The 26,676-nt window shown below is 39.7% G+C and overlaps 1 protein-coding gene across 2 annotated transcripts in view; it reads left to right on the plus strand.

Moving 5' to 3' along the window:
* The window catches only part of THSD4 (thrombospondin type 1 domain containing 4), a 1,079,410-nt gene that overhangs the window by 943,955 nt on the left and 108,779 nt on the right, over positions 1 to 26,676 (plus strand). For both annotated transcript variants that reach the window (XM_075345712.1, XM_075345713.1), the window contains one exon: positions 11,370 to 11,545. In XM_075345712.1, coding sequence (XP_075201827.1) covers positions 11,370 to 11,545 — 176 coding nt within the window. The remainder of the gene's footprint in view (positions 1 to 11,369; positions 11,546 to 26,676) is intronic.

The following is a 26,676-nucleotide window of genomic DNA, read 5'->3' on the forward strand; positions in this document are numbered from 1 at the left end:
AACCACCACTAGAATCCACAAAATTAAAAAGAAAGATGGTACCATGGTAACAAAAGATGAGGAAATAGTGGAGGAGTTCAGGGCATTCTTTGGCTCGCTGTATGAGGCGGAACCAAGGGAGGTTGACGGGGAAGCTGATTTTATCCATGGTACCGTAGCGCCCATCTTGACAGAGGAACAAAGAGTAGTACTAAACGCCCCTATAAATATTTCAAAAATAGTAAAAACTATTGGCACTCTTAAACTAGCCAAAAGCCCAGGGCCAGACGGATTTAGTAACGAATATTATAAGATCTTGGGAGCCTCTATCGGTCCTCATCTATGTGCAGTGTATAATAAGATAGTCACAGAATAATTCCCGACAGGTTCAATGAGGCAAACATTATAGTATTACCTAAGCCAGGAAAAGACCCACTACAGGTGGAGGGATACAGACCCATCTCATTACTCAACTCTGATTTTAAAATCTTTACTAAAATACTAGCTGGTAGATTACAACAAGTGATTCCAGATCTTATTCTGCCCTTCCAAATGGGATTCGTGCACGGGAAATCCATCACCTATAACATCAGGACGGCTATTGGGGCTATCTCTTATAGCAGGAAGCATGGATGTACCAAACATATAGTAGTTAGCCTTGATGCGGACAAGGCCTTTGACAGGGTCTCTTGGGCCTATTTACATAATCTTTTGTCATGTCGCCAGGTGGGATCCTGGTTTTGCGAAGCAGTCAAGATGATATACACAGACCCCAAATCCAGACTATCTATAAATAATACATTCTCTGAGCCATTTGAGGTACAGAGGGGAACGAGGCAGGGGTGTCCCTTGTCACCTTTATTGTTTAATTTGGCTCTGGACCCAATGTTGAGGACCCTACATAATTTAGCAATATTTCAGGGCATGAGAGTCGGTGGGACAACAATTAAACTTTTGGCTTTTGCCGATGATATTTTATTGTTTATTGCCAATCCCTCTCAAGCGATTCCAGAGATAATGAACACATTGAATAATTTTGGAAAGGCCTCAGGCTTCAGGGTAAATTACAAAAAAATTGAGGCATTGGCAATGTACAAATCGGGTAAAATTGATAACAACTTATTTCCCTTCCAGTGGTGTACCAGGTCCATTAAATATTTGAGGATTCAGCTCCCAGCAAACCCCTTGTTACTATATCAAATTAATTATAAGCCTCTTATAAATTCATTAATACATCTACTCCAATCTTGGAAACATCTGAAAATATCCTTTTCGGGTCGATGTCACTTAATTAAAATGGTAGCATTCCCCAAAATAATGTTCTTATTTCAGACTCTCCCGTTGCTTCTACGCAAATCAGATAATAAGCTACTAAATTCATCCTTTGGAAAATTAATTTGGGGGCACAAGGGGCGTACTAGGATCAGCTTAATCAAGCTTCAATTACCAAAAGGGGCAGGGGGCATAAATCTTCCAGATCTGGGCAGATATAATCTAGCAGCAAATTTTAGATATGTGGTGGACTGGGTGCGAGGAGTATCTCACTTTGCCAATGTACAATTGGAACAACAGCTATGTTCACAAGTCTCGTTAACAGCATTGCTGCATTTAGGGAACGAGGAAATACCGAGTGAGGTTAGGGATCATCCAACACTATGGCATACTATACTAACGTGGAGGAAGGTGAGGAAACTTGGTAAAATTAACACTTCAAGTTCCCCATTTCGACCCTTTTTTGGAAATCTGAGATTCCTCCAGGGTCGCCCTCCGAGGATTTATGAAACATTGTCAATGCAGGGTTGTGCTTATGCTGCAGATCTAATGGAGCCTGATTGGTCGTTGCTTTCTTACGAGAAGGCGGCACACCGATTTCCAGCTTTTGTGGGTCAGCCTTTTCTTTTTCTTCAGGCGCGTAGCTTGGCACAAAAATATCTTGTTGACAAGCCAAAGGGAGATCTTGGAGGAAATGTGGATAACTTTCTTAGGAGGGCAAGAAGCCAGGCGTCCTCGACTAGTAAGGTTTATTCAATGTTGCGTACAGTTTGGACATGGGAGGGGAAAACAACAGGTCCAGCAAAATGGAAGGTAGACATGCCAGAGTTCGAGGTAAAGGATTTTTTACAAGCCACGCTGTTGCAACGTAAATTTATGTCGTCCAGTAGCTACACAGATATGGCCTTGATGATTCTACATAGAGCATATATTACTCCAAAAATTCAATCAAAAATGGACACAAATGCCTTATACTCTTGTTCTAAATGTGGCATAAGAGACACTGACCTGTTTCACCACTTATGGGACTGTGTTCAGATACAGGGAGTATGGAGAAGCGTTCACTCAGTCTTACAAAACACATACAATATTCAGTTTGCTCTGACACCACAGTGGGCGATTTTTAACATGTTGGAGGAGGCTCAACAAAGTCTTCCGAGAGGTACCAGGGCAATGTTAACTATTTGGGCCTCGGCCACTAGGAAAAGTATCCTACATCTCTGGGTAAATCCTGAAGCACCCTCTCTAGCGTTTATCCAAACAAAAGTAATGTTCATATTCAAAATGGACTGGCTGGATGCACTGTCGAATAAGGAGAAGTTGACTAAGCGTTTCTTTGAAACATGGTCTTTATTTATACCTAACTTGGCTACAGTGCTTAAGGATAGACTTAAATCTCAGTTTGGACAGACCTCTTGGTACCTTTTTGAACTGCTCAATGGACACATACCAATTACATAAGTTACCATTTTAAGTTGCTTCTGGTCGCACGCAGAGCGGGGGGAGGGGTGGGCGGGACTGTTTTGATTATAATGTCATCAATAAAATGCTCTTTGTATAAGAGCAGATTGTAAAAGAAATTCGGTTAAAATTTAATAAAAAGATGTTTAAAAAAAACCAAAAAACATGTTCAACATAAAAATTATTAAATTGTGAATAGGAAAAAAAAAATTCTCTTTTTCTTCCCAATGATGTAAACATAAACAAATTTGACCACTACACATTAAATAGAAATGTGTGACATAATAAGGTCTAAATAGTTAAATAAGTGTACAATATACATTGCAGTGCAAACAGCCTTAACCAGATAAAATGTTCACAAGAGACTAAATAATAATGGAGGTAATAGTGTAAAGCAGGTAACATAATCCTATTAGTCAAAAGGTGAATGTAAAGCTGGAAAAAATAATTAAAAAACCTATAATGAAATGTAACGCTATGACACTATATATTACCTTATCAAACGCCCGACGTACGTTTCACCTGAGCTTCTTCCAAGTACAGTCATATGAAATTGAAGTCTACTCGAATTTTACAAAATTTTGCATTTGTCAAAATGTGTATTTTTTTACCTCCTCTCTCCATGGATTCAACAAAATAGTGGCCATTTTTATGAACCCTAAAAAGCCACAAAAATGTTAAAAAAAAAACCCTCTTATACTCACCTCCCCAGCCCCTATGCTACTCATCATTACTAAATATTGTGATTGATTTGTTGAAGGGTTTAAAGAGATCCCAAAACTTTAATATGGGACATTAAATTCTCCACTGAAATTCTCATTTAATCAAATTTTTTGAGAAACAACAGACAAACAGGAGAATTTGATTTGTGCCTATTCCTCTCATCTGTATTTGTGACCTTTTGGCCATTGTGGGTAAAAATGAAATTATTCTACATCTACTTTTAAGGCATAAGAGCTCCTTCACATTGTGTTTTTACCTTCAATTAGTGGTCCCATCGGAGCTTCCGTCCGAACCCCCTTCCTCGCAGCACAAGTTTCAGACGCATGCACCGACAGGGCCATTGACTATAATGGAGCAGACGGAGTCAACATGTTTCTGTCTTGCATCATTTTTGGGTATATACACTTTTTGCAGGTGGACACCAGGCGTAATAGACTGCATCTGGGTGTATTCCTGCAGAAAGCGTATGCACCCAAAAATGGTGCAAGAGAAAGCACACGCTGACTCCATCCTCCGTCTATTCCATTACAGTCAATGGCCACGTCAGCTCATATGTCCAAAACCCATTTTGCGGGGGATGGGAGTGCGGACAGAAGCTCTGACAGGACCACAGAACGTAGGTAAAAATGCAATGTGAAACCAGCCTAAGCCATCGCCTGTAGTAATAATTTTTAAAAGATCGCCCCCTTTTGAGTCACTGTGTGTAGTGGACATTGTGTACAAAAATGTGTTTAGCTAAATCAGGAAGGCCACTGGCAAAAGGGACTGAACTATGGAAATATTTTGTGAGTTTTTTTCTATGCATTCACACTCTCCTTGACTCTTAAATGTAAATGTGGAAAATATGTGTAAATTTGTTTGTATTATATATCATGTTCATTAATATTAATTTTCTAAAACTGTTTATGGCTAAGTTGCTATTTACATAATCACATTGTGAGAAGAGTACTTTCAGTAACTACATAAGAGATTAAAGAAGTCTCTAATGTACTTGTTGCCTATGTTCCAGTCTTCATTTGCCTAATTAAACATCAGTTACAGTAACATTTCAAAGAGGAGTGAAGGCGTAATAATATGCGCTTCAGTATTACCACTAAATGTGCCAGATGTTGAAGGTGCTCTGCATTTGGCAATTTGCCCTTTTCTTAACACCTGGGGCAGGTGTCACTTTATAATTCCTCTTTAATTGTATAATACTAGGTTACATTAAATCTGTGTAAGTTAATATAATTACCACATACCTGAATCTATTCAAAACAACATAAAGCCTTTTCAATTCAACATTATTTTGGTAAGTACATAAAACCTTAATTATGTGATCTGAAATGCACACTTTAAGAAGTATAATAGAATATTTTATAAATAAATGCATTTTAATACAATGTATATTTAATGCGTTAAAGATGAGTTTTGACAATTTAATAGCACTTTTAGAGTATTACTAATTATGCGTATATTAATATTTTGTATATAGTATCTACAGACTTAATTTGAGGCAGCCAGCCTAGACTTTTCTAAATAGCTTATTTTGACTATTATCCATACTAATCCAAATCTCCCACTCCCGGTTCCAAGACTTCTCCTGAGCTGCACCAATCCCCTGGAATGCTCTACCCAAAGTAACTAGGATGAACCACAACTTAGCTATCAGATGCTCCTTAAAAACACAAATTTTTAGGGTGGCCTATTACACTCCCTAATCGAATTCAATTCACATAGAGTCCCTCCACTACTTTTCAGAACATAACTCTGTCAAACTGCACCACACCCTAAAGCATCACAAGATTGGTTGATGACTGGTTCATGCATCCTTTATCTATCCCCCATTTCTTTGAGATGGCTGCATTGTCATTGTAAATAAGCCCTGTACCCTGTCCCCCATTGTAGATTGGAAGCTTTCACAAGCAGAGTTGTCTTTATTTTTGCTCATACTTATTGTATTTTCTATAACCGTTATCTGCTTGTATATGAACCTCTGAATTGTAAATCACTGTGGAATATGTTGGCACTATAGAAATACAGATTATTCTTATTATATGTTTTTATATTTTTACATTCATGTTCACAATGGCCCATCAGAGTACCATAGGAATCTCTGGTAGACCAACTCCAGTCCCTCAAGAGCCACCAACAGATCATGTTTTCAGGATTTCCCTAATATTGCACAGGGGAAGGAATTTTCACTTGAACAATACTAAGGAAATACTGCAAACATGATCTGTTGGTGGCTCTTAAGGGACTGGCGTTGAGGAACACTGGTCTAGACCTAGACACAGTAATGGACCCCAAAGGTCTAGTAGAAAACAACTTATGGAGCTAATAATTTAAACTAAGGTCAATCTCCTAAGAGTTGGTTCATAAATAGTTAATTGCATTTTATTGTTTATATTTTTTCTGTATAAAAAACCCAATGAAAATGTATATATGTTTTATATAGAAAAATGATGAATAATTTTCTCTTGAGGACCCAAAACACCCTAGTTCAAAGGCAGCTACATTGGACACCAAATTGATTTGCAGGATTTGGCTCTGTGTTCAATTTTCATCAAGGACATCTGCATAATTTGTATGCTCTCCTCATGTTTTTGTGGGCTTCTTTTGGGTCCCTCAGTTTCATCCCACACTCCAAACACATACTTATAGGGAATGTGAATGGTGACTATGTCTGTAATGGTGCTGTGTAGCATGTTGCTGATCCATAAGCAAAAAAAACAATATGTTCAATCTGCAGTGAGCCAGTTTTCAAAATTGCTATGATATGCTTACTTTCAGTGTAATCGAATTGTAATTTCAGTTGCTATGATATATACTTTCAATGTAAAGGTAGCTTGTAGTAGAGACACTGTAGAGTAGTCTTGACTATATTCTGTATACCATCTCACATACATTTTTAATTATTGCTGTGTGATGATGTTTTTATTGTGATATCACTGTAAGGCTGGAGTAACAGTGAGTGTGTGACTTGCGCGAGAGTCGCATCGCATCGCATCGCATCGCATCGCATTGCATCGCATCTCATTGCATTGCATTGCATTGCATCGCATCGCATTGCATCGCATCGCATCGCATCGCATTGCATTGCATTGCATCGCATCGCATCGCATTGCATCGCATCGCATCACATCGACCCAAACCGGCCAGCGGCTCTCCTGACAGGAGCATGCCAGCTTCATGCCATGTATTTCTATGCAGCAACCCGCTCCTGTCAAGAGAGCCACCAACTGGTCTGAGGATTTCCATACAATCCCCACGCAAGAAGGACTCCAGCCTAAAGGGTGCTTTACATACTGTGACATCGCAAATGATATATCGTCAGGGTCACGGTGTTTGTGACGCACATCCGGCGTGGTTAGCAACATCGCAGCGTGTGACAGCTAGGAGCGATGATCAACGATCGCAAAAACGTCAAAGATCGTTGATCATTGACACGTCGCTCCTTTTCATAATATTGTTGGTGTGCATGCCGCTGGTTGTTCGTCGTTCCTGCGGAATCACACATCGCTATGTGTGACACCACAGGAACGACGAACATCTCCTTACCTGCATCCACCGGCAATGCGGAAGGAAGGAGGTGGGCGGGATATTCCGCCCGCTCATCTCCGCCCCTCCACTTCTATTGGATGGCTGTCGTGTGATGTCGCTGTGACACCACATGAACTGCCCCCTTTGAAAGGAGGCGGTTCGCCGGCCACAGCAACGTTGCAGGGAAAGTAAATCCGTGTAAGTTATGATGTGCGCCACGGGCAGCGATTTGCCCATGACGCACAACCGACAGGGGCGGGTACGCTTGCTAGCGATATCGATAGCGATATCGCAGCGTGTAAAGTGCCCTTTAGGGTCAGTAATTGGTTCTTCTAGTCAAATGATGCAAACTAATCATTAAATGGAAATGTGCCTCAATGACATAACAGTCTTTGAAGTGAATAGCAGTCCATATTTTACATGAATGGGCCAGATTAGTCAGATTGGCTCTCTGTTTTGACAAATAGACCATCATCTATGACAACTATGTGCCACAGTGGGATATATGGACAAGATTTGTCTTCATGTGATAACTTATTTTAAAGTTCTTACTAAAAGTAAAGCATGAAGACAGAATGAAATACAGCACGTTTTTTTTTTTCTTTTTTTATCAGTCCCAAAGATGGTAGAGTCTGGTGAAGGATACACTTTATTGACATCTAGGAACAAATGGCTGAAAAGTGAAATGAAATCCCATACTTTTCAGCTGTCCATCTCTACAGAATGGTGCAGTTAGTAAAATAGGCACAATGCTCTTTCCCACATACTCTGGTTTCTTCCTATTTTATGCTACCACGATAAGATCGCAAATTATCCAGACATCTTTCTAAAGTTCCCTTATGGAGTATCATCAGATCCTCTAGTTGTTTTCTGGTCTCACTTTATAAAAAAAAAAAGTGTTCAGTTGATACAATAAATGCTCCTATTACTTGGCGAAAATTATGTGAGAGAGTTACATAAAAATCACATTACCAGGGCTGAGAATGCTGTACTGAGACACATTCCCATCACAAGATAAGAGATGGCTGGATAACAAATACATATCAACTATCGTCTATAAACAGGATATGGAGTGTTTATTAGATATATGAATAATATTATGTCTGCTGTAGATTTTAGGGTACATGATTAAAGGAAATACATAAATAAATTGTGTAAAGAAATACACACACAGATTATCAGCTCTTATATTACAGTTAACCGTCACTGACTAATGTAAATGGCGTAGTATTGGTGTGGCAAGAAAGTGGATATTCAATGTTAATTAGCAACATTTCTCAATGACATATAGGAATCTGCCTCCTGGACTCAATAACATATATTATTTATGTGGTTAAGCTGCTTTTAGTATTTTTTCTTCTCCAAACAATTTATTACAATCCTTTTTTCCAAGCAGTAATAATGTTTACTATTTTCACCTCTAATATGAAAGAATACTGAACCTTGAATGTGAAAAGTAAGACGAGAAAAGGGAGAGTTTAAAGGGAACCTGGCAGGTCTCTCATTCCCTCCAAACTACCAGCTTTTGTCTGTTCCATATAAATAAATAAATATATATATATATATATATATATATATATATATATATATATATATATATATATATATATATATATATATAAAATTGTAATGCCCCTGGACTATCAGTTCATCACAGGGTACTACACGCTCTCTCTCTTTAGTACAGTATTCAAATCCCTCATGGTTCTGGGTCCCCATCTTACAGTGTTGCCTCCAACAGCAAATCAAATCCTAAAAACACCCTGCACCACACCCACCAGACACACCAGTGGGCGGCTTGAGCGGACTAGGGTCGCCCACCTAGGGGTCATGAAAAGGGGAGGTGAGGAGTGTAGTGTAGTAAGCAAGCGGAGTACAGTGGAGGAGGTTGGGAGTAGTGGCTCCCAGGAGAAGCTATCTAGGTTGCAGATGGTGGTCTGGACCTAGAGGAGTCGGACCCTCGGTTGCAGGGGATTGAGGCAAGGTGCTTGGACCTGTGAAAGAGAACGGTCAGCAGCCTGGTCCTAACACCGGTCCGGGACCAAAAGGCATGGTGGGGTACACGGACCCTAGGTCGGGGAGAAGCTTCAGGGAAACCGGCAATTAACCTGCGGAGAGCGAAGCCTTTATGGTCTCTCAAGCGCGCAGTTCATGCAAGAAAGCCTAGAAATTTACAGGAACTGCAGGCTTTTTGCCAAGATGAATGGGCAGCTTTACCATGTGAGAAAATAGAGCCTCAGCCACAACTACCACAAAAGACTTCAAGCTGTCATTGATGTTAGAGGGGGCAATACACGATATTAAGAACTGGGTATGTGAACTTTTGATCAGGGATATTTGGATGTTTTTGGTTGTCAATATGATTTAAAAAGAGAAAACAGTAGTTTGACAATAAATGGCTTCACCCAACCACTAACCATGAGTGGAAAAAAAGTTATTATTTATATTCTTTGTTAAAAGGCCAAGAAAGCAAAAAATCTACCATGGGTATGCAAATGTTTGGACACAAGTGTATCCTGTGGATATAGACACCACTGCTTGAAAAAGATTTTCTGGAACTGAAACGTCGCCACTAAGCTCATTAAAGCAATTTTCTCACCAAAAAGCTGGAGTGCTGCCCTGTATTTTCCTATTTTTGGATATAGTATACAACGTTTAGAAGGTTGCAGTAAGGCCTGCAATAGTGGTGCACTTTTATATAAGCAGTATGACGGAGGTATGGAAGATTGGACAGTCAGCAGGGAGCAGCATGGGTGACATGAAAAATAAAAAAAATTAAACTCACCGCTCACCTTCCTGCTGCTCCCTGTCTGCTGTCCAGTCCTCTGTACTTCTGTCGTGTCGAATCTTTGGCTTGGTGTTCACCTAGACCAGGGCTTCCCACTCTGAGTAGTTCCCATGAATCTCCATCCTGCGTCATATCTTTGGCCTGTTGTTCACTAGACCAGCTCTTCCTGCTGCGAGTAAGTCCCATAACATATATTGTGAACTCAAGGGCCTGCTAGTGGTTGGAATCCCTGGCCTGAACTGAACACTCCAGCTGGAGATGCTGAACGATGTAGGTGTGAAGGACCAGAAAGTGGGCAGGCAGCAGCAAGGGCATTCTTTTTTAACTATACCTTTTGCCAACTCTCCAGTATTCAGCAAGATGTTGCCACAGCTGACCACCATTATGCTGAATAAATGCAGAGAAAAATATCTGTATTCTCCAGAATGTGAATTTTGACATGAAAATTAAAGGTTTAAAAGTTAAGAAATTTTTAACATTTTTGCCAAATTTCCTATTTTTTTTTTAAATAAATGAAAAATCTCACAATCACTGAGATATATAGAAGCATTCCAGATTTCTTACCACAGTAGATATGTGGAGGAAACCGGGTGTCACGCTGCGCTTAATAATTATCCTTGTCACTGCTATATGTCCTGAGGAAGGGGGCTGCGACCTCCGAAATGCATAGACCTGTACTTAGCTAATTAAATAAAGACATGGATTAATTTATTCCGGACTTGAATTGGTGATAAGCGCGGCATGACACCCAGTGTCGTCCAAATATCTACTTTGACTACTTTGGGGCTGCAGCTACTTCACCTACCACGTTAATATAGGAGTTGTGACTTTCACAACCCTTATAGGTGAGTTCACCTTATTAATTAATATCTTTGTTATTCTCTAGTAATGCCCTATTGCGCTTTTTGTCCACAGTCTTGACTTTCCAGATTTCCTACCACGTAAATGACACATAACAGAGTTGAAAAGTCGGGTTAGGTAAAGATTGTCTCTGGTGGCAAAGTTAATACTGTCTTTCTATAATCTTGCTGCTTTGGGCACTGTTTTTTTGGATTAATTCCAACAAATTGGGGGCAGGGAATGGGTATTAGACTGGGCCCAAGATTGTCAAGTATTATTTATCTAGAGTATAATTTATAGACTTTATAGGGCTGTTGGAGATTTGTAAATACTGTGCTCGGCAATCTCCAGCAGTCCCTCCCATATTGTTTGAATATACTCTAAAGCCTATCTCGTGCAATAAGTTTGATGCTCAGTTGACCCACAGACACTTGTGTTGATCTTCGGCCAATCCCTTGAAGCTACAATGATTTCTAAATTGCAGTGAATGTTATTTGGCACTGGCAGTAGACAACTGAATCTAATTTTATTTTTTTTTGTAAACTATGCAGTCATATAGTATCTCACAATTTTTCACTTTCGGATTATAATGTGATTGATATTGAATACTTTATTTCATCTCTGGCCATTATTACTGTTCTTTTAGATGTTTAATAATGTTTTATTGAGGTATGTATTAAAAACCCCTCAACAAGATATTCTAATGCTTTGTAGGGAGATTCCAGTTTAATACAGTTCTATGTTTCTCACAGTGTAATATTATTTTTATATCTTTTTCTCCTAGCTCTCCGCAGTCGATCTGGCAGATCAATCATCAATGGGAATTGGGCAATTGACAGACCTGGAAAATATGAAGGTGGAGGCACGATGTTCACATATAAGCGACCAAATGAAATATCAAGCACTGCAGGTGAATCATTTCTAGCAGAGGGACCAACAAATGAAATACTGGATGTTTATGTAAGTATAACATAAATCTCACAGCTAGACTGTGATTGATCATTTATTCTTTATTGGATAGGTATTGCTTATGGTCACAAAAAGGATGACTGAAAGAATTTCAATAAAAATGTTTTCATTGCTTCCTTTGTAAAATCAGTGTATAGCCCAAATCAGCTCATCCAAAAATTGTCCAATATGTTTTTGGCATTGAAAGCCCTTAATATATTAAGATCATTTGTGCTTAATCTACTCTTCCTAAAGTGCTTCTCCCCCACTAAACTACCCATTCTGAATACCACCATAGTGTATCCTAAAAAAAATAATAAAAAAACATATTTTCATCCCCGAGCCCCTAAAAAGAATGTCACATCAAAGCTGCATCCTATCTGCTGTTGCCGATTTGCTGCATAGTGGATTCTTATGGAAGACTGAATGTTATAGCCAAATTTTCCCCTCCAATTGTTTGTCATATGTAGAGATGAGTGAACCTTTGGAAGTTCGGTTCTCCAGGTACATTCAAACCTTAGGTAAGGTTTGGTTTTTGACCCTGACTTGATACAAACCTCAATGGAAATCAGTAATCGGGCAGTTTGTGTCTCCGACCGAATGCAGCTAGCCATAAGCAGAACACTTCCGGGGGAGGGTGGGCGGTGTTTTTCCAATTTTTTTTTTGTGTGTGTGTACATCTGATCATGCTAATTTTACCCCAAATGCGAGCTGTTGAAACACTGCTAACAGCTTGCACAGAGCTGAGCATTAATCATACCCGAGCACAGCGCTGCTTGCTTGGATGGTTTGAATTCGTAACTCGCTCAAACTTCGAACCCGAACATTTTATTTGGTAGTCCGTTTCGGAACCCAAACTTTGAACCTCGAACTTCAGGTTCACTCATATCTAGTGATGTGAGCACCTCGCCAATGTCACATGAGTCATGTAACATGACTGCCAAGGGGACACAGGCCTCAAGGAGATAAGTATGCAGTGCAGGAGGTAAGTATAGGGTTTTTTTGGCGGAACTACTTGAAACTTGTATGAAAATGCCAAAAGTTGTAGAATTTTATACAACTCCAAAAATATTTATAAATATTCAAAGTGTTTTACATCAGTTTTTTGGCATAAACACTTTGTTATATTTGACTCTGTGTCTATTAAAATTGACCCATAGAAAACTATAGTGTGATATGTGGTTGAAAAGAGAGATGAGCTGATCAATCTGTCATCAATCAACTTCATTATTAAATTTCCTGAAATTCACAGGTGTCAGCAAATTCAAACAAAATATGATTTGAGCAGATTGCAAAAAATAAAAATAAATACTTAGCGCCATTTCACACATTGTTGGACCTTGCCTCAGCTATAGCGCAGGCTAATGATGTTAGACGCCACCATGCAAGATTCCCGATAATGCCTTTGCAGCTATCACTTCCCATGGTCTAGATCCAATAACTTTGTACTATCACAGGGACTGTAAAAGATGAGAACTGGGAAAACAGCAATAGTTTTAGCATTTTTTTAACCTAGGGCTCAGGACTCAGATCAGAGATCACAGATATACAAATGCTTAAATATGATTATGGTATACTACTGCAGGGCTGACATACATTGAAAATGGGAGTGGTAGTCTCAGTCTGTAAATATTAACACAAAGATTCAAGTAATAGAGAGGTGCAGGATCTGCAGAGTCAGTGTGACTGTGAATTGATTGATCTGTGATATGCTGCAATGCAACATCTTAATAACAATTTTTGTTTCATTTTTTACATACTGCAATCAAAAAGGGCAGTTTTCTACCTTTCTCTTCTAGTTTTGCTACTAAAGAGAAATACTGAAACCAAAGCTTGTGTGTCAGAGAAAGTTTTCCCTGACTTTTCACACAGGAAAGGCACAAGCTATCTAATTTGCATTTCTTTCCCATTTTTTTTGTAAACGCTTTTATTAAAAATAAAAAAAATAAAATAAGATAAAAGAAAAATCTCCACATTCCAGAACTTTAAATACAGCTATCTACATCACAAAGTGTGCATCCTGTAAAAAAAAAAAATTGACACTCTTTTTGTTAAAATGGTCCAATATTACATCCATATATGCCACCCTGTTGTTGTTGCTGACTTTTGTGGCGTCAAAGTTCCTAGCTATTTTTTGCCCTGTCAATTATGTTCAAATTTCAAAAATGTGCACACCTTAATGTCTTTAGGAACTGTATACGCCATGGACAATATTGCATGCCATTGACTCATGTTCATTTCTGGACATTAATTACATGTAGCTACTAAGCAACATAGCATTTTCAGGTTACAGAACTTTTTTCGTCTTAAGACTAAGAGGATAATTAAACAAAATTAGGAAAAAATATAAATGATCAATAAAATACAAAAAAAGGTTAAGGTTTGGCAACTGTTTTACTATTCCAATTTAACAACCACACATGCCACAACAATAATCCTGACTTTTTTTAAGAAATTAAACCATTTAGGGTCCAGCACTAGGGCTACTTAGGGTCTGGTATTCGGCTCAGCGCATAGGTGCGGACCTATCTAGGGTGGTGAGGGCACCCCAGGGACTAGCTGCAGGTTTGGTCAGGGGTCACCATCTCCCCCTTTACTAGATGCAGGGGTCCTCTTCCCTTACCTTCTGCCACTCGCTTGGTATGTCTCCATACCTAGCGTGATATGCGTCCTTTTCTGATGTCAGCAACTGACTTCTGTGTGTAAGCAGGGCAGTACATGACGTCATTGCCATGTGTCCCCAGTTACACACCAACATCAGCTGCTGGCTAATCCAAAATGAATATTTTTTGTTCCCCATGCACGGTATTCTGGGCATGGGGAGAAGTGAATATTCATTTTTTTTAATAGTGGACACACATGATCGCCCGAGTCAGCTGGGGCAACTAATGTGTTTAGTATTAAAGAAAATTAATATTCACTGCTCCCCATGCCCATAATCCCGTCCACCTCTCAGCACCAGCTTCAGTGCTAAGAGGTGGGTGGGATTATGGGGTGGGGAGCAGTGAATATTCATTTTCTTTTATAGGGGACACACATGTTTGCCCGAGCTGTCGGCTTTCTGCAGTGACCAGCCTGAAACCTGCCTCCTGTAACACACTCCACTGTCACCACCACACCCCAACAGTGACCCAAGTACATCCGGACTATATATCGCACCCTACACTTTCCTCCCAAATTTGGAGAAAAAAGTGTATTTTATAGTCCAAAAAATACAGTAAATGTTTGAATTATTGGTGCAATATTCTGTTTCTGTAAGTTTATGTTGTTTGCTAAAGAATGTATTAGAGCAGTACAGGATTCTTTGTAGTCTGATTTGCAGACAATTCAGCAGTTGCCACCATTTTATATGGATCCAATCATCTTGACATCACTGAGTGTAACATTTTGCTATGTCAACTGGTGTGAAATGATGTGCTGTCCATAATTTGAGTTTTTTGAGTGTCAGGTGTGTACATTCATTTATTGCACATGTACAGAATGGCAAAAATAGTAAATTCCAAGCGTCTTTACTAAAATAGTCTGCAGGTGTCATGTGAAAAAGCGGTAAGGTTGTGTTTCCAAGAATATATTCGAAAAGTTGAATTATGGCGTACATATGTTTTCACTTAGCTCTAATATTATAAATCTTAGTGGGAAATTGAATAAGGAATTTAATTTAAAATTTAGTGATGTAAAGAGTACATGAAATAATACCTATAATGCTTTACCTAAGAAAAGATTGATTGCTTTTCTCCCACTTTTTGACAAACTATAATGTGTCTTCCAAGTATAGTGAAACAATTAATCAGCAAATTCTTCAGCTCTGTCCACCCCTATTGCTTTCCTAGTCAGATCTTATTTCTAGAACAAAAAACGATTCTACCTTTCCATTTTCCAAACATATCAATCAACGCTACTTGACATCATTGTGTAAAGTAACTAAGGAACTCATGCTGAATGGTGTCACAGATCTTCCAGAAATACTTAAGAGTTGACAAATCAGCCTATGTTATTAATATTTTGAACTTGGCAGTGTTGATCCATTCTTTAAAGCAACCATCACAGCCACCATAAACACCATCGCGCTCCAAGAAATTTTCTGTTTTGACTTTTTACAAGATGTTTCCATTTTAATCTTTAAGGAATTAAAGTCTTGTAGTCTTGCTATGTTAACATGATAAATCTTGTATTCTTAATTAATGTAAAAACATTTGCCAAGTGGGAGGTCAGTTAGGCACAAATGGTCTGTTTATACACACTTTGTACATTTCTGCAACATTCCCAAAGTGCATAGTGGTTCATAAATATCTTTTTTTGTGGACAAGGGCACAAATTTTATATTGTGTAGTGCATTCACAGTGCAACATTGTTTGCTTACTCTTTATATTTTGTACTTAAAGAGCACTCAAATTATTTCAGGTACTTATAATATATTTTCTTTGATATGTTAGGTATTTATAACATCAAGCTTCCACTAGGGCACGCAGGCACTTAGTGGAGATTGAACTCCTAAGTGCAGTAATACAAAAGCCCACCAGAGGTCGCTAGCAAAAGAATAAGAGTAGTCAGACAAGCCAAAGTCAAACTGTGATGTCACATCAATACAGGGGAATGAACAAGCTGAAGTCAAATGGAAGCAAGGGGGTCAGAAGCCGAGAAGTCACATAAAGAGCCGAGGCGGAACAGAGCCATAGTCAGGGGATGTTACCGAGTTCAGAGGCCGGTAGAGCACGTAAGTGCAAAGGTGGGGATGGAGGCAGAGACACAGGACAGGACCAGGGTTAGGTAGACAGGGTGGAAAGACAGTATGGGGGGAATGGGGATTAGGGAGAGGAAAGCTGGGTAGCGGGACAGATTAGAGCAACTCGCAGGAACCAGTGCGCATGCTGCAGAGCAGGAATTATTACTGGCGGCATCTCTGAGGAGTCCACACCATATTAAAGTGGCGAGGTACGACTGAACAGACCCCACCCACCTGACTTAACCCCGTCAGAGTCAAGCAATAGTCATGACATATAACTTATCCAAAAAATATTCACAAAAGGTATTTTCTGACTCTCATTTTACAAGAAAAGGTAGCTTGTAATAGTCAAGTCACATCTGTGTGATGTGTAGTTTAAAATATAAATATAGGAAATAACCAAGCCAACATCTGATTTTTGCCTTTCCAAAATGTCCTAGATATTTTCTTGATTTATAGAATAGTATAAATCTATCTTGCTGTTAACAACACTGTATCTTTGTTTTCCTCCATCAATTTCAACATATTTATTTTCTAATGAATTATATCATAACGTAATGTTCTTGTATTCAGATTATATTGGCAGATTTGGAATTAAAGTAGATGTGACAGCATATTTCGATCAAGAACTGTTTTTTATTTGAATTACTTGCATAGTACTTTCAAATGTTTGTAGCAAGTTTCAAAGGCATCTTCACTTTCCTAGCCATCAGTCATGTTATTACATACCAAAAAGGATCAGGAAACACTAAAGGCCACTTTACACGTTGCGACATCGCTAGCCAATGCTAGCGATGTCGAGCGTGATAGCACCCGCCCCCATCGTACGGCCGATATGTGGTGATCGCTGCCGTAGCGAACATTATCGCTACGGCAGCATCATACGCACATACCAGCTCTGCGACATCGCTGTGACCGGCAAACCGCCTCCTTTCTAAGGGGGCAGTTCGTTCAGCGTCACAGCAACATCACAGCAGCGTCACTGAACCGCCACCCAATAGAAAAGGAGGGGTGGAGATGAGTGGCCGGAACATACCGCCCACGTCCTTCCTTCCTCCTTTTCCGGTGGACGCAGGTAAGGAGATGTTTGTCGTTCCAGAGGCGGAACGACAAACAACATCGTTACTGCAGCAGCAACGATAATTGGGAAGAGGGGGGCATGTCACCGATGAGCGATTTTGAACGTTTTTGCGACGATTCAAAATCGCTCATAGGTGTCACACGCAACAATATCGGATGTGCGTCACAAATTTCGTGACCCCAAAGATATCGCTTTAGCGATCTCGTAGCGTGTAAAGCCACCTTAAGTTTTTCATAACTTTTTTTTTTAACCAGCTATTTAATTTTTTCATAGTTTTGAGCTACCGTATGTTATCTTAGAAGATTTTGAAAAATAGTATTTCTGTGGGTTGTCATCCTCTACTGTTTAAAGTTTTTAATTTTTACTACTGCAAACTATTGACATTTTTATATTAGTTACAACAGACAATTTTGTAAAATATAATTTTTAAGTTTGTCTACAAATAAATTCAGGAAAAAGCTAAGGAGCAAAAAGTGCAATAGGGTTTCATCCCAGAAAGGACAATTAGGTGCAGGGCACCACACAACAGGGATACAGATTAAAATTGTCAATTGTCAATTGTTGCAGTCACACTGGTTAAAAAGCTTGAATCTGCGCTGCTGATAGAGATCTGAAATAATCGCCAGGATACAAAGTAGACTTGATTTGTTTTATTTATCTACACGTTTCCAATACTTCAGACTTTTTCATCAGGATGTAACTACAGTGGAACCTTGGATTACGAGCATAATTGGTTCCGGGAGTGAGCTCTTAAACCAAGTTACTCTTATATCAAAGCAAATTTTCCCGTAGGAAATAATTGAAACACAGACAATTTATTCCACAACCCAAAAATATTTACTGTATTCATACAAACGTATTACAGTAATACAATATAATGTGCTGTATTCATATAAAATTACTACAGTAAACTAATGCAAAATACTGTACAATAAAAAACAAATTAAACTGCACGTTAGCTTACAATAGAATTGTTGGTGTATGGGAGGCACACTATAGAGAAAAAATGATGTATAAATATGACAACCTTTATTCTAATACAATACACAAAAAAACAGACCCCAAATTTATTCTCCCCAAAATAAGGGCAGACGTAAGCTAAATGTGGGGTAACAAGTGCTAAGCGTCTCTGGGAACTCCTTCAAAACTGTTGGAAAACCATTTCTGGTGACTACCTCTTAAAGCTCATCAAGAGAATGCCAAGAGTGTGCAAAGTAGTAATGAAAGCAAAAGGTGACTACTTTGAAGAACCTAGAATATAAGACATATTTTCAGTTTCACACTTTTTTAAGTATTTCATTCCACATGTTTTAATTCATAGTTTTGATGCCTTCAATGTGAATCTACAATTTTCAAAGTCATGAAAATAAAGAAAACTCTTTGAATGAGGAGGTGTGTCCAAACTTTTGGTCTGTACTATATATGCTATATACTGTACTATACAATGATGTACAGTATACAGTACATCTGTACAGAAATTTACCTCTAGAGCGGGTCAGACCGCGGTGAAAGACAGAACCGGAAGTGTGCACTGTGAGTATTTGCTCTTATTGCAAATCATTCCTCTTAAACCAAGTTACAAAGTTTTAGAAAGCTTTGCTTGTTTTGCAAAGTGCTCTTAAACCAAGTTACTCTTAAACCAAGGTTCCACTGTACTTGCAAAGGACATGGCTTCATAGTACAGTACTATATTATACGCCATTGCATCTCCATTAGAAGCACTGACAACCCATCTACTGTTTCTCTTCCAGAAATATACTGCCCAAAAATGAAATGCAACACTTTTGTTTCTCCTATTTTACATGAACTAAAAGACTTTTTCTATGTACACAACAGGCCTTTATCTTTCAAATATTTTTCACAAATTTGCTGAGATAATCCATCCACTTCACAGGTGTGGCATATGAAGACGCTGATTAGACAGCATGATTAATGCACAGGTGTGCCTTAGGCTGGCCACAACAAAAGGCCACTCTAAAATGTGCAGTTTTGTCACACAGCACAATGCCACAGATGTTGCACATTTTGAGGGAGCGTGCAATTGGCATGCTGACAGCAGGAATATCCACCAGAGCTGTTGCCCATGAATAGAGTGCTTCTTTCTCTACTATAAGCTGTCTCCAAATGTATTTCAGAGAATTTGGCAGTACACCCCACTGACCTCCCAACCGCCGACCACATGTAACCTTACAAGCCCAGAACCTCAACATCCATCATCTTCACCTCCAAAATCCTCTGAGACCAGCCACTTGGACAGCTGCTGCAACAATCGGTTTGCACGACTAAAGAATTTATGAACAAACTGTGAGAAACCATCCCAGGAAAGCTCATTTGCTTGCTCGTCGTCCTCATCAAGGTCTCCATATTACTGCAGTTCATCGTCATAATCAACTTGAATAGGCAAATGCTCACATTTGATGCCATGTGGCTCATTGGAGAGGTCTTCATTTCACCGATGAATCACAGTTTTCACTCTACAGGGCAGACGGCAGACAGGCAAATGTTGGTCACAACAGATATTGACTGGCTTTCTGACCCTCCAAGACTCTCCAAGTACTGTAAAACTGCACATTTTAGAGTGGCCTTTTATTGTAGTCAGTCTAAAGGGTACTTTACATGCTGCGACATCGCTACCGATATATCGTCGGGGTCACGTCGTTAGGGACGCACATCCGGCGCCGGTAGCGACACCGCAGTGTGTAACACTAATGAGCAACGATCAACGATCGCAAAATCGTTCCAAAACGGTGATCGTTGACACGTCGTTCATTTCCTTAATATCGCTGCTGCCACCAGTACGATGTTGTTCGTTGTTCTTGCGGCATCACACATTACTATGTGTGACACCGTGGGAGTGCCGAACATCTCCTTACCTGCATCCACCGGCAATGCAGAAGGAAGGAGGTGGGCGGCATGTTACGTTCCGCTCATCTCCGCCCCTCCGCTTCTATTGGCCAGCCGCCTACTGATGCCGCAGTGACATTGCTATGACGCCGAACGCACCTCCCCCTTAAGGGAGGGATTGTTCAGAGGTCACAGCGATGTCGCTGACTAGGTATGTGCGTGTGACGCTGCCGTAGCGATAATATTTGCTACGGCAGCAATCACCAAATGTCGCACGAGCGACGGGGGCGAGAGCTATCGCGCTCGACATTGCTAGCAATTGCTAGCGATGTTGCAGTGTGTAAAGTACCCTTTAGAGACACCAGTGCAATAATCATACTGTCTAATTAGCATCTTAATATGCCACACCTGTGAGGTGGATGGATTATCTCTGCAAAGGAGACTTGTTCACTAACACAGATTTAGACAAACTTGTGAACAATATTTGACAGAAAAAGGCCTTTTGAGTACATAGAATAAAGGTTGTGTCACACATAGCGATGCGGCAGCGATCACGACCAGCGATCTGACCTTATCAGGATCGCTGCTGCGTCGTTACATGGTCGCTGGTGAGCTGTCAAACAGGTAGATCTCACCAGCGACCAGTGACCATCCCCCAGCCAGCAGCGACGCGTGGAAGCGTAACTAAGGTAAATATCGGGTAACCAAGGAAAGCACTTCTCTTGGTTACCCGATATTTACCTTAGTTACTAGCGTCCGCCGCTCTCACGCTGCCAGTGCCGGCTCTCTGTTCCCTGCACTCCTAGCCAGAGTACACATCGGGTTAATTACCCGATGTGTACTCCAGCTACGTGTGCAGGGAGCCGGCACTGGCAGCGTGAGAGCACACTGCTTAGCGCTGGCTCCCTGCACTCCTAGCCAGAGTACACATCGGGTTAATTACCCGATGTGTACTCCAGCTACGTTTGCAGGGAGCAGGGAGCCAGCACTGGCAGCGTGAGAGCGGCGGATGCTAGTAACTAAGGTAAATATCGGGTAACCAAGGAAAGGGCTTCTTGGTTGACCGATGTTTACTGTGGTTACAGCTTACCGCAGGCTGCCAGACGCCGGCTCCCTGCTCCCTGCTCGCTTCAGTTCGTCGCTCTCTCGCTGTCACACACAGTGATGTGTGCTTCACAGCTGGAGAGCAACGTCCAAAAAAGGAAGCAGGACATTCAGCAACAACCGGCGACCTCACAGCAGGGGCCAGGTTGTTGCTGGATTTCACACACAGCGACAGCGACAGGACGTCGCTGCTACATCACAGAAAATGGTGACTTAGCAGCGACGTCATTGTTGTCGTTGCTATGTGTGACACCACCTTTAGCAGCTACGTCGTTGTCGTCGTCGCTATGTGTGACACCACCTTAAGTCTTGGATTTTTTATTTCAGCTCATGAAAAATGGGAACAAAAACAAGTGTTGCATTAATATTTTTGTTCAGTTACTCTACTTAGTCAATTACTCTACAACTAGTTGCCCCAATTTATCTCTAGTAGGCAGAGATGAGCAAATTGATTACATTTAAATCAAATTAGAATCAAATTTTATAAAATTTGCAGGTCTCATCGAATTCTAACAATTTGCTATTCAATTAGTTTGAATTGCCAAAAAAATGCCCCCCCCCATGCTTTTACAAACTTTAAGTGACTTCATCAGTCAAACAAGGCTTACATGACTGACCTCAAGCAAGATAAAACAGCTTTCCTATATTTCCTTGTCATTATCTCATCACATAGTATGGTGCAGGTAATAAAAAGGGACAATCGTAGTTGGTATAAAAGCCTAGGCAGGGAAGGCAGCAGTCATTTTAGGATGATTTAGAGTAGTTCAGTTCAGCAACAGAAATAGGAAGAGAAAGTCTTGAAGCATTGGACAAATAGTGTAGACAGTAACATGTTGTATAGCTACAGGAGTAAAGAAATTGAGTTTATTATTATGTGAACTTGATAAGGGGAGAAAAATATAGGAGAGGTGGAAGCAGCAGCAGCAGTGCCAGATTCGGTGTGCTTGATCAGTGACATTGTGTAGTTGTAGAGATTATTGGATCAACTTGAGTAGGAAAGAGATTGAGTTGAATTTCATGAACCTCTTGTTTCTTACGTAAATTCAAACATTATAAGATTCAGTTAGCAAAAAACAATTTGACTGGCACCCTTTTCCACACTGCTGGGGCATGAGAAAGCAAACTGTATTTTGCATCGCAGCATGGGCTTTCCCATAATACCCTACATCTGTGGCATTTTATGGATTATAACTTGTACAGTGATGATCAGTACCTGGGCCATCACAGATCAATGGTTTCCAGTTGAGCACAGTTTGTACCGCAGCGTTGTTTTTGATCTCCAAAGTCACAGGGAGAGTCTCTCTCTTCTGTAGTGAGTAAGCTGTTATGGTCAACAGTTTTCTCTCTGTATCTCGCCTGTAGAGTGTAAGCTCCTATGGTCAGTGGTGTCCTCTCTCTCTCGCCTGTAGAGTATAACCTCTTTTGATCCGCAAGGACATGTCTTTTAAACTTCTGTAGAGTGTAAGCTTCTATGGTCAGCGGGGTCCTATCCATCGCTCTCTTGTATTATTCTGACTCATGGATATGTGCTACTTGCGTTAGATACTGGTTCCTGAGATAGTTTAAACTCAGCCACCATCTCTTGTAAGAAGCATCTAGGAAAAGAGGATTACTTTAAACTGAAAATCTTGTATTATGAAGAAGATAGCAGCAGGTGAAAATAAATAATTTCTCCAGAGAGCATGTACACGATGCTTGCAGATGTAGGTACAGTTACAAAATGGAGAATGAGGGAGGGAACAAACTTACATCACAGGGCTACAGGGAGTGAGGCGGAACAAAACACATAGGAAAGCAAACTTCTTTCTAGCAACAGGGATACAATATAAGACAATGCAAAACTTTAATTATTTCCCAGGGAGTGGGACATAACATTTATAAATTGTAAGCTCTCGTGGTCAGCAAGGTCCTTTCTCTCCTGTTTCAGATAATTTAATAAAATATTTTCTTTGAAATATTAGATATGCAGATTTGGACTTAGTAGATCAGACAGCTTATTTTGATCAAGAATTGTTTGCTTTTATTTGGATGACTTGAAAAGTACTTTCAAAAGTTTGTAGCAAAGTTCAAAGGCATCTTCACTTTCAATTCACTTCAGTTCACTTCCCTATCCAGTAGCATTCTTATCACATCCAAGCTCAGTGTAAGCTCCTATGGTCAGCAATGGCCTCTTCTTCTCTCTCCTCTCCCCATGTGTATTTTATGAGCAATTACAAGTTTTTGAGTAATTGTGCAAATTTATTTGGCAAAAATTGCTGTTGTTTTTTGTTACAATTTGGTGAAGTTGGCAAATTTGAACTTCCAAAAATTAGTGCATCACTATGCAGCTGACATCTTTCCTACTGCATTGTATTTACATTTACATATTTTGTTTCATTCATAATCCAGAATGTGTCAGCAAGGAAATACATTATTTTACAGGAAATAAAAATCGATATAGGTTAGAGATGCTGTACTTGCTACAAGCGGCTATACGGATTTATTGCATTTCTTGCACAATCCTTTTTGTGAAGGTGAAATGATTGTTTTTATAAATCACTAAAGAATATTTCCTCAATCTAAGCATTTAAATATGACTGTCCACCTCAGAAAATTTGAATATTTGAATATCTGTTTTACTAATCAATTTTCCATCCATGCACTCCACACCAATACAGGTGCGAGCTTTTTGGACATGAACCTACTAATAATTTCTAATCGCATCATTTTTTGGGAAGAGGGTTAAGTTTTATTAAAAAAAAAAAAATGTTGATGCTAGGCCCCTTTCATACATCTGTTTTTTGCCATCAGTCACAATCCATCGAAATGTTAAAAAAAAACGGAAACAGCGCTGGATCCTTTTTTTCTCATTGACTTGTATTGGTGGCGGATTGCGACGGATGGCTTCACATTACATCTGTTGTACCATGGATCCGTCAACAAATGTGATGGAGATGATGTCCATAGTAATGTTTTTGTGTGCGTCGAAAAGACGGACAGCGACGGATCCGTAGCCATCCGTCGTTTGTTGTAATAGAAGCCTATGGGCGCAGGATCTGTCGTCATCCGTCAAATGACTGTTCCGTCAACGGATTCCATTTTTTTTTTTTATAACCGAGCCTGTCCAGATGTGGTGTAAATTAATTTCTGGTCAGAAAAAAGTCTTTCTCTCTCTCCCTCTCCCTCTCTCTTTCCCTCTCATTCTCTCTCTTTTGGCTAGAAGAAAAAAAAACACGGATCCGTTTTTTCCTGGCATGCGTCGGATCTGTAACAAAATGGATTATGACTGATGGCAAAAAACTGCTGTGTGAAAGGGTCCTAAACTATGCATATCTGTTTTTCCACATTATTTGTACAATTTGAGAACCGCACCTATTTTGTTTCTTTACATGTGTTTACAATTTTTAGTTACATCCTTTTTGGCAAACATTGAATATTTGGGGATGAAAATATTGTCAAAAGTTAATTATTGTGTTGCACAAAATGTTTGGTAAAAGAAAAAGTGAAAATGGACAGTGGAAACCCATACCACCATACCACGGCTAAGAATGTCGGAGCCACTAATAGCAGCTGAAACACTACTGGCACCAGCTGTCCAGACAGTAATATTACAAAACGCAGCCACATTTGGCTTTCTTTGCTTCAAATAAGGGAATTTATGGGGAAGAAGCCGAGAGCATTTTGAATTACATGGCATATCACTTGTGTTAGTTAGGGAGCAGAAATCCATGTGCATAACCCGCCCAGATAATATAAGCAGAGGTGCAACTGTCAGTCAAAAAGATGATGAATATTTAAACTTCACAAACTTAGATTTCAAAGCCTAAACGTCTGAGCTGCCCACTAATGGTATGTACAGCCTGTGCCTGATAGTGCCAGTACTGCACTGGCTTTACCTTATATACCAAAATCCTGATGTTTGGTTCCCTTTAATGATTTTGAGATGATCTGCACAGAGGAGTGGAACGAAATTCCTCCTGACATGTGCGCAAACCTCATCATCAACTGCTAAAATGTCTGACTGCTATGCTTGCCAACAAGGGTTTTGCCACTAGGTATTAAGTCTGGTTTGCCAGAGGTATCAAATACTTATTTCTCTCTGCAAAATGCAAATAAATTTATATAATTTATACAATGTGATATTTTTTTTTTTGGATATTCTATCTCTCACTGTTAAAATTAACCTACCCTTAAAATTATAGACTGTTCACGTCTTTGTCAGTGTGCAAACTTATAAAATCAGCAAGAGATCAAATAATTATTTCCTTCACTGTAGTAAGGCTGTGTTTGCATTAAGAGCTTAAAGGGTGATGGATACAGTCCTAGGAGAACTCAAAGTGTTATATGCATTTTTTTAGGGCAAGAGGAGGCTTTACTGTATTGTAATTTGTTAATCAGTTACCTGCTAATCAAATTTTGGAGAGAATTTTAATATCTGAAGATTCTATTATCTCCATTATTACGTCTTCTTGAAACTGTTAAGAAAATTTCATGACTGCTCAAAAATAATTTATTTCTTATTCCACTTTCCAATTTTGCCTGATTATGACAGGTTGTTATATCACTATAGATGAGAATATATAGAAGGAACTCATTAAGTCTGGCATTTGTATGTCTGTCTTGATCACAAGCACTCTAGAATAAGATGCTCCATTTTTTTTTTTTATTTTATTTAAAGAGGAGCATAATTCTTTGTGAATTTGGCACATGATTAGGCCGCCCACATACCAAAATTAGAAATCCACTTCAGCTATAGCTTTTGGTGTAAATTATACAGAATCTGGAAGATGGTGGTCTGCCATGAACTCCACTAAGATGATTGGCATCGCAACGCCAAAAGTAAAAGTAAAAAAAACTGCAACTTAATTAGAGTTGAGCGCGGTTCGTGGTTCGTGGTTCTCCAGTTCGCGGCTCGAGTGATTTTGGGGCATGTTCTAGATCGAACTAGAACTCGAGCTTTTTGCAAAAGCTCGATAGTTCTAGAAACGTTCGAGAACGGTTCTAGCAGCCAAAAAACAGCAAAATCCTAGCTTGGTTTCTGCTGTAATAGTGTAAGTCACTCTGTGAATCAAACTATTATCACATTTCAGTGTATAGTGTGCGTGAACAGCGCCTTCAGATCACTGCTGTTTCTATAATGGCGATCGCCATTTTTTTTTTTTTTTTTCATGTCTTCCTTCCCTAAGCGCGCGCGTCTTGTGGGGCGGGCCAGCATGTCAGCCAATCACAGACACACACACACCTAAGTGGACTTTGAGCCAGAGAAGCAACGGCATGTGTGATAGGATCTGCATGTCACATGTCCCTGCATTATAAAACCGGACATTTTCTTCACGAACGCCATTATCTGCCTTCTGCGTCTTTGGTGTCAGACATCAGTGTCGCAGCTCCGTCCTCCTGAGTCCTATAGCC

This window comes from Anomaloglossus baeobatrachus, chromosome 4 (assembly GCF_048569485.1).
Source record: "Anomaloglossus baeobatrachus isolate aAnoBae1 chromosome 4, aAnoBae1.hap1, whole genome shotgun sequence".
In the NCBI taxonomy this organism is placed as follows: Eukaryota; Metazoa; Chordata; class Amphibia; order Anura; family Aromobatidae; genus Anomaloglossus; species Anomaloglossus baeobatrachus.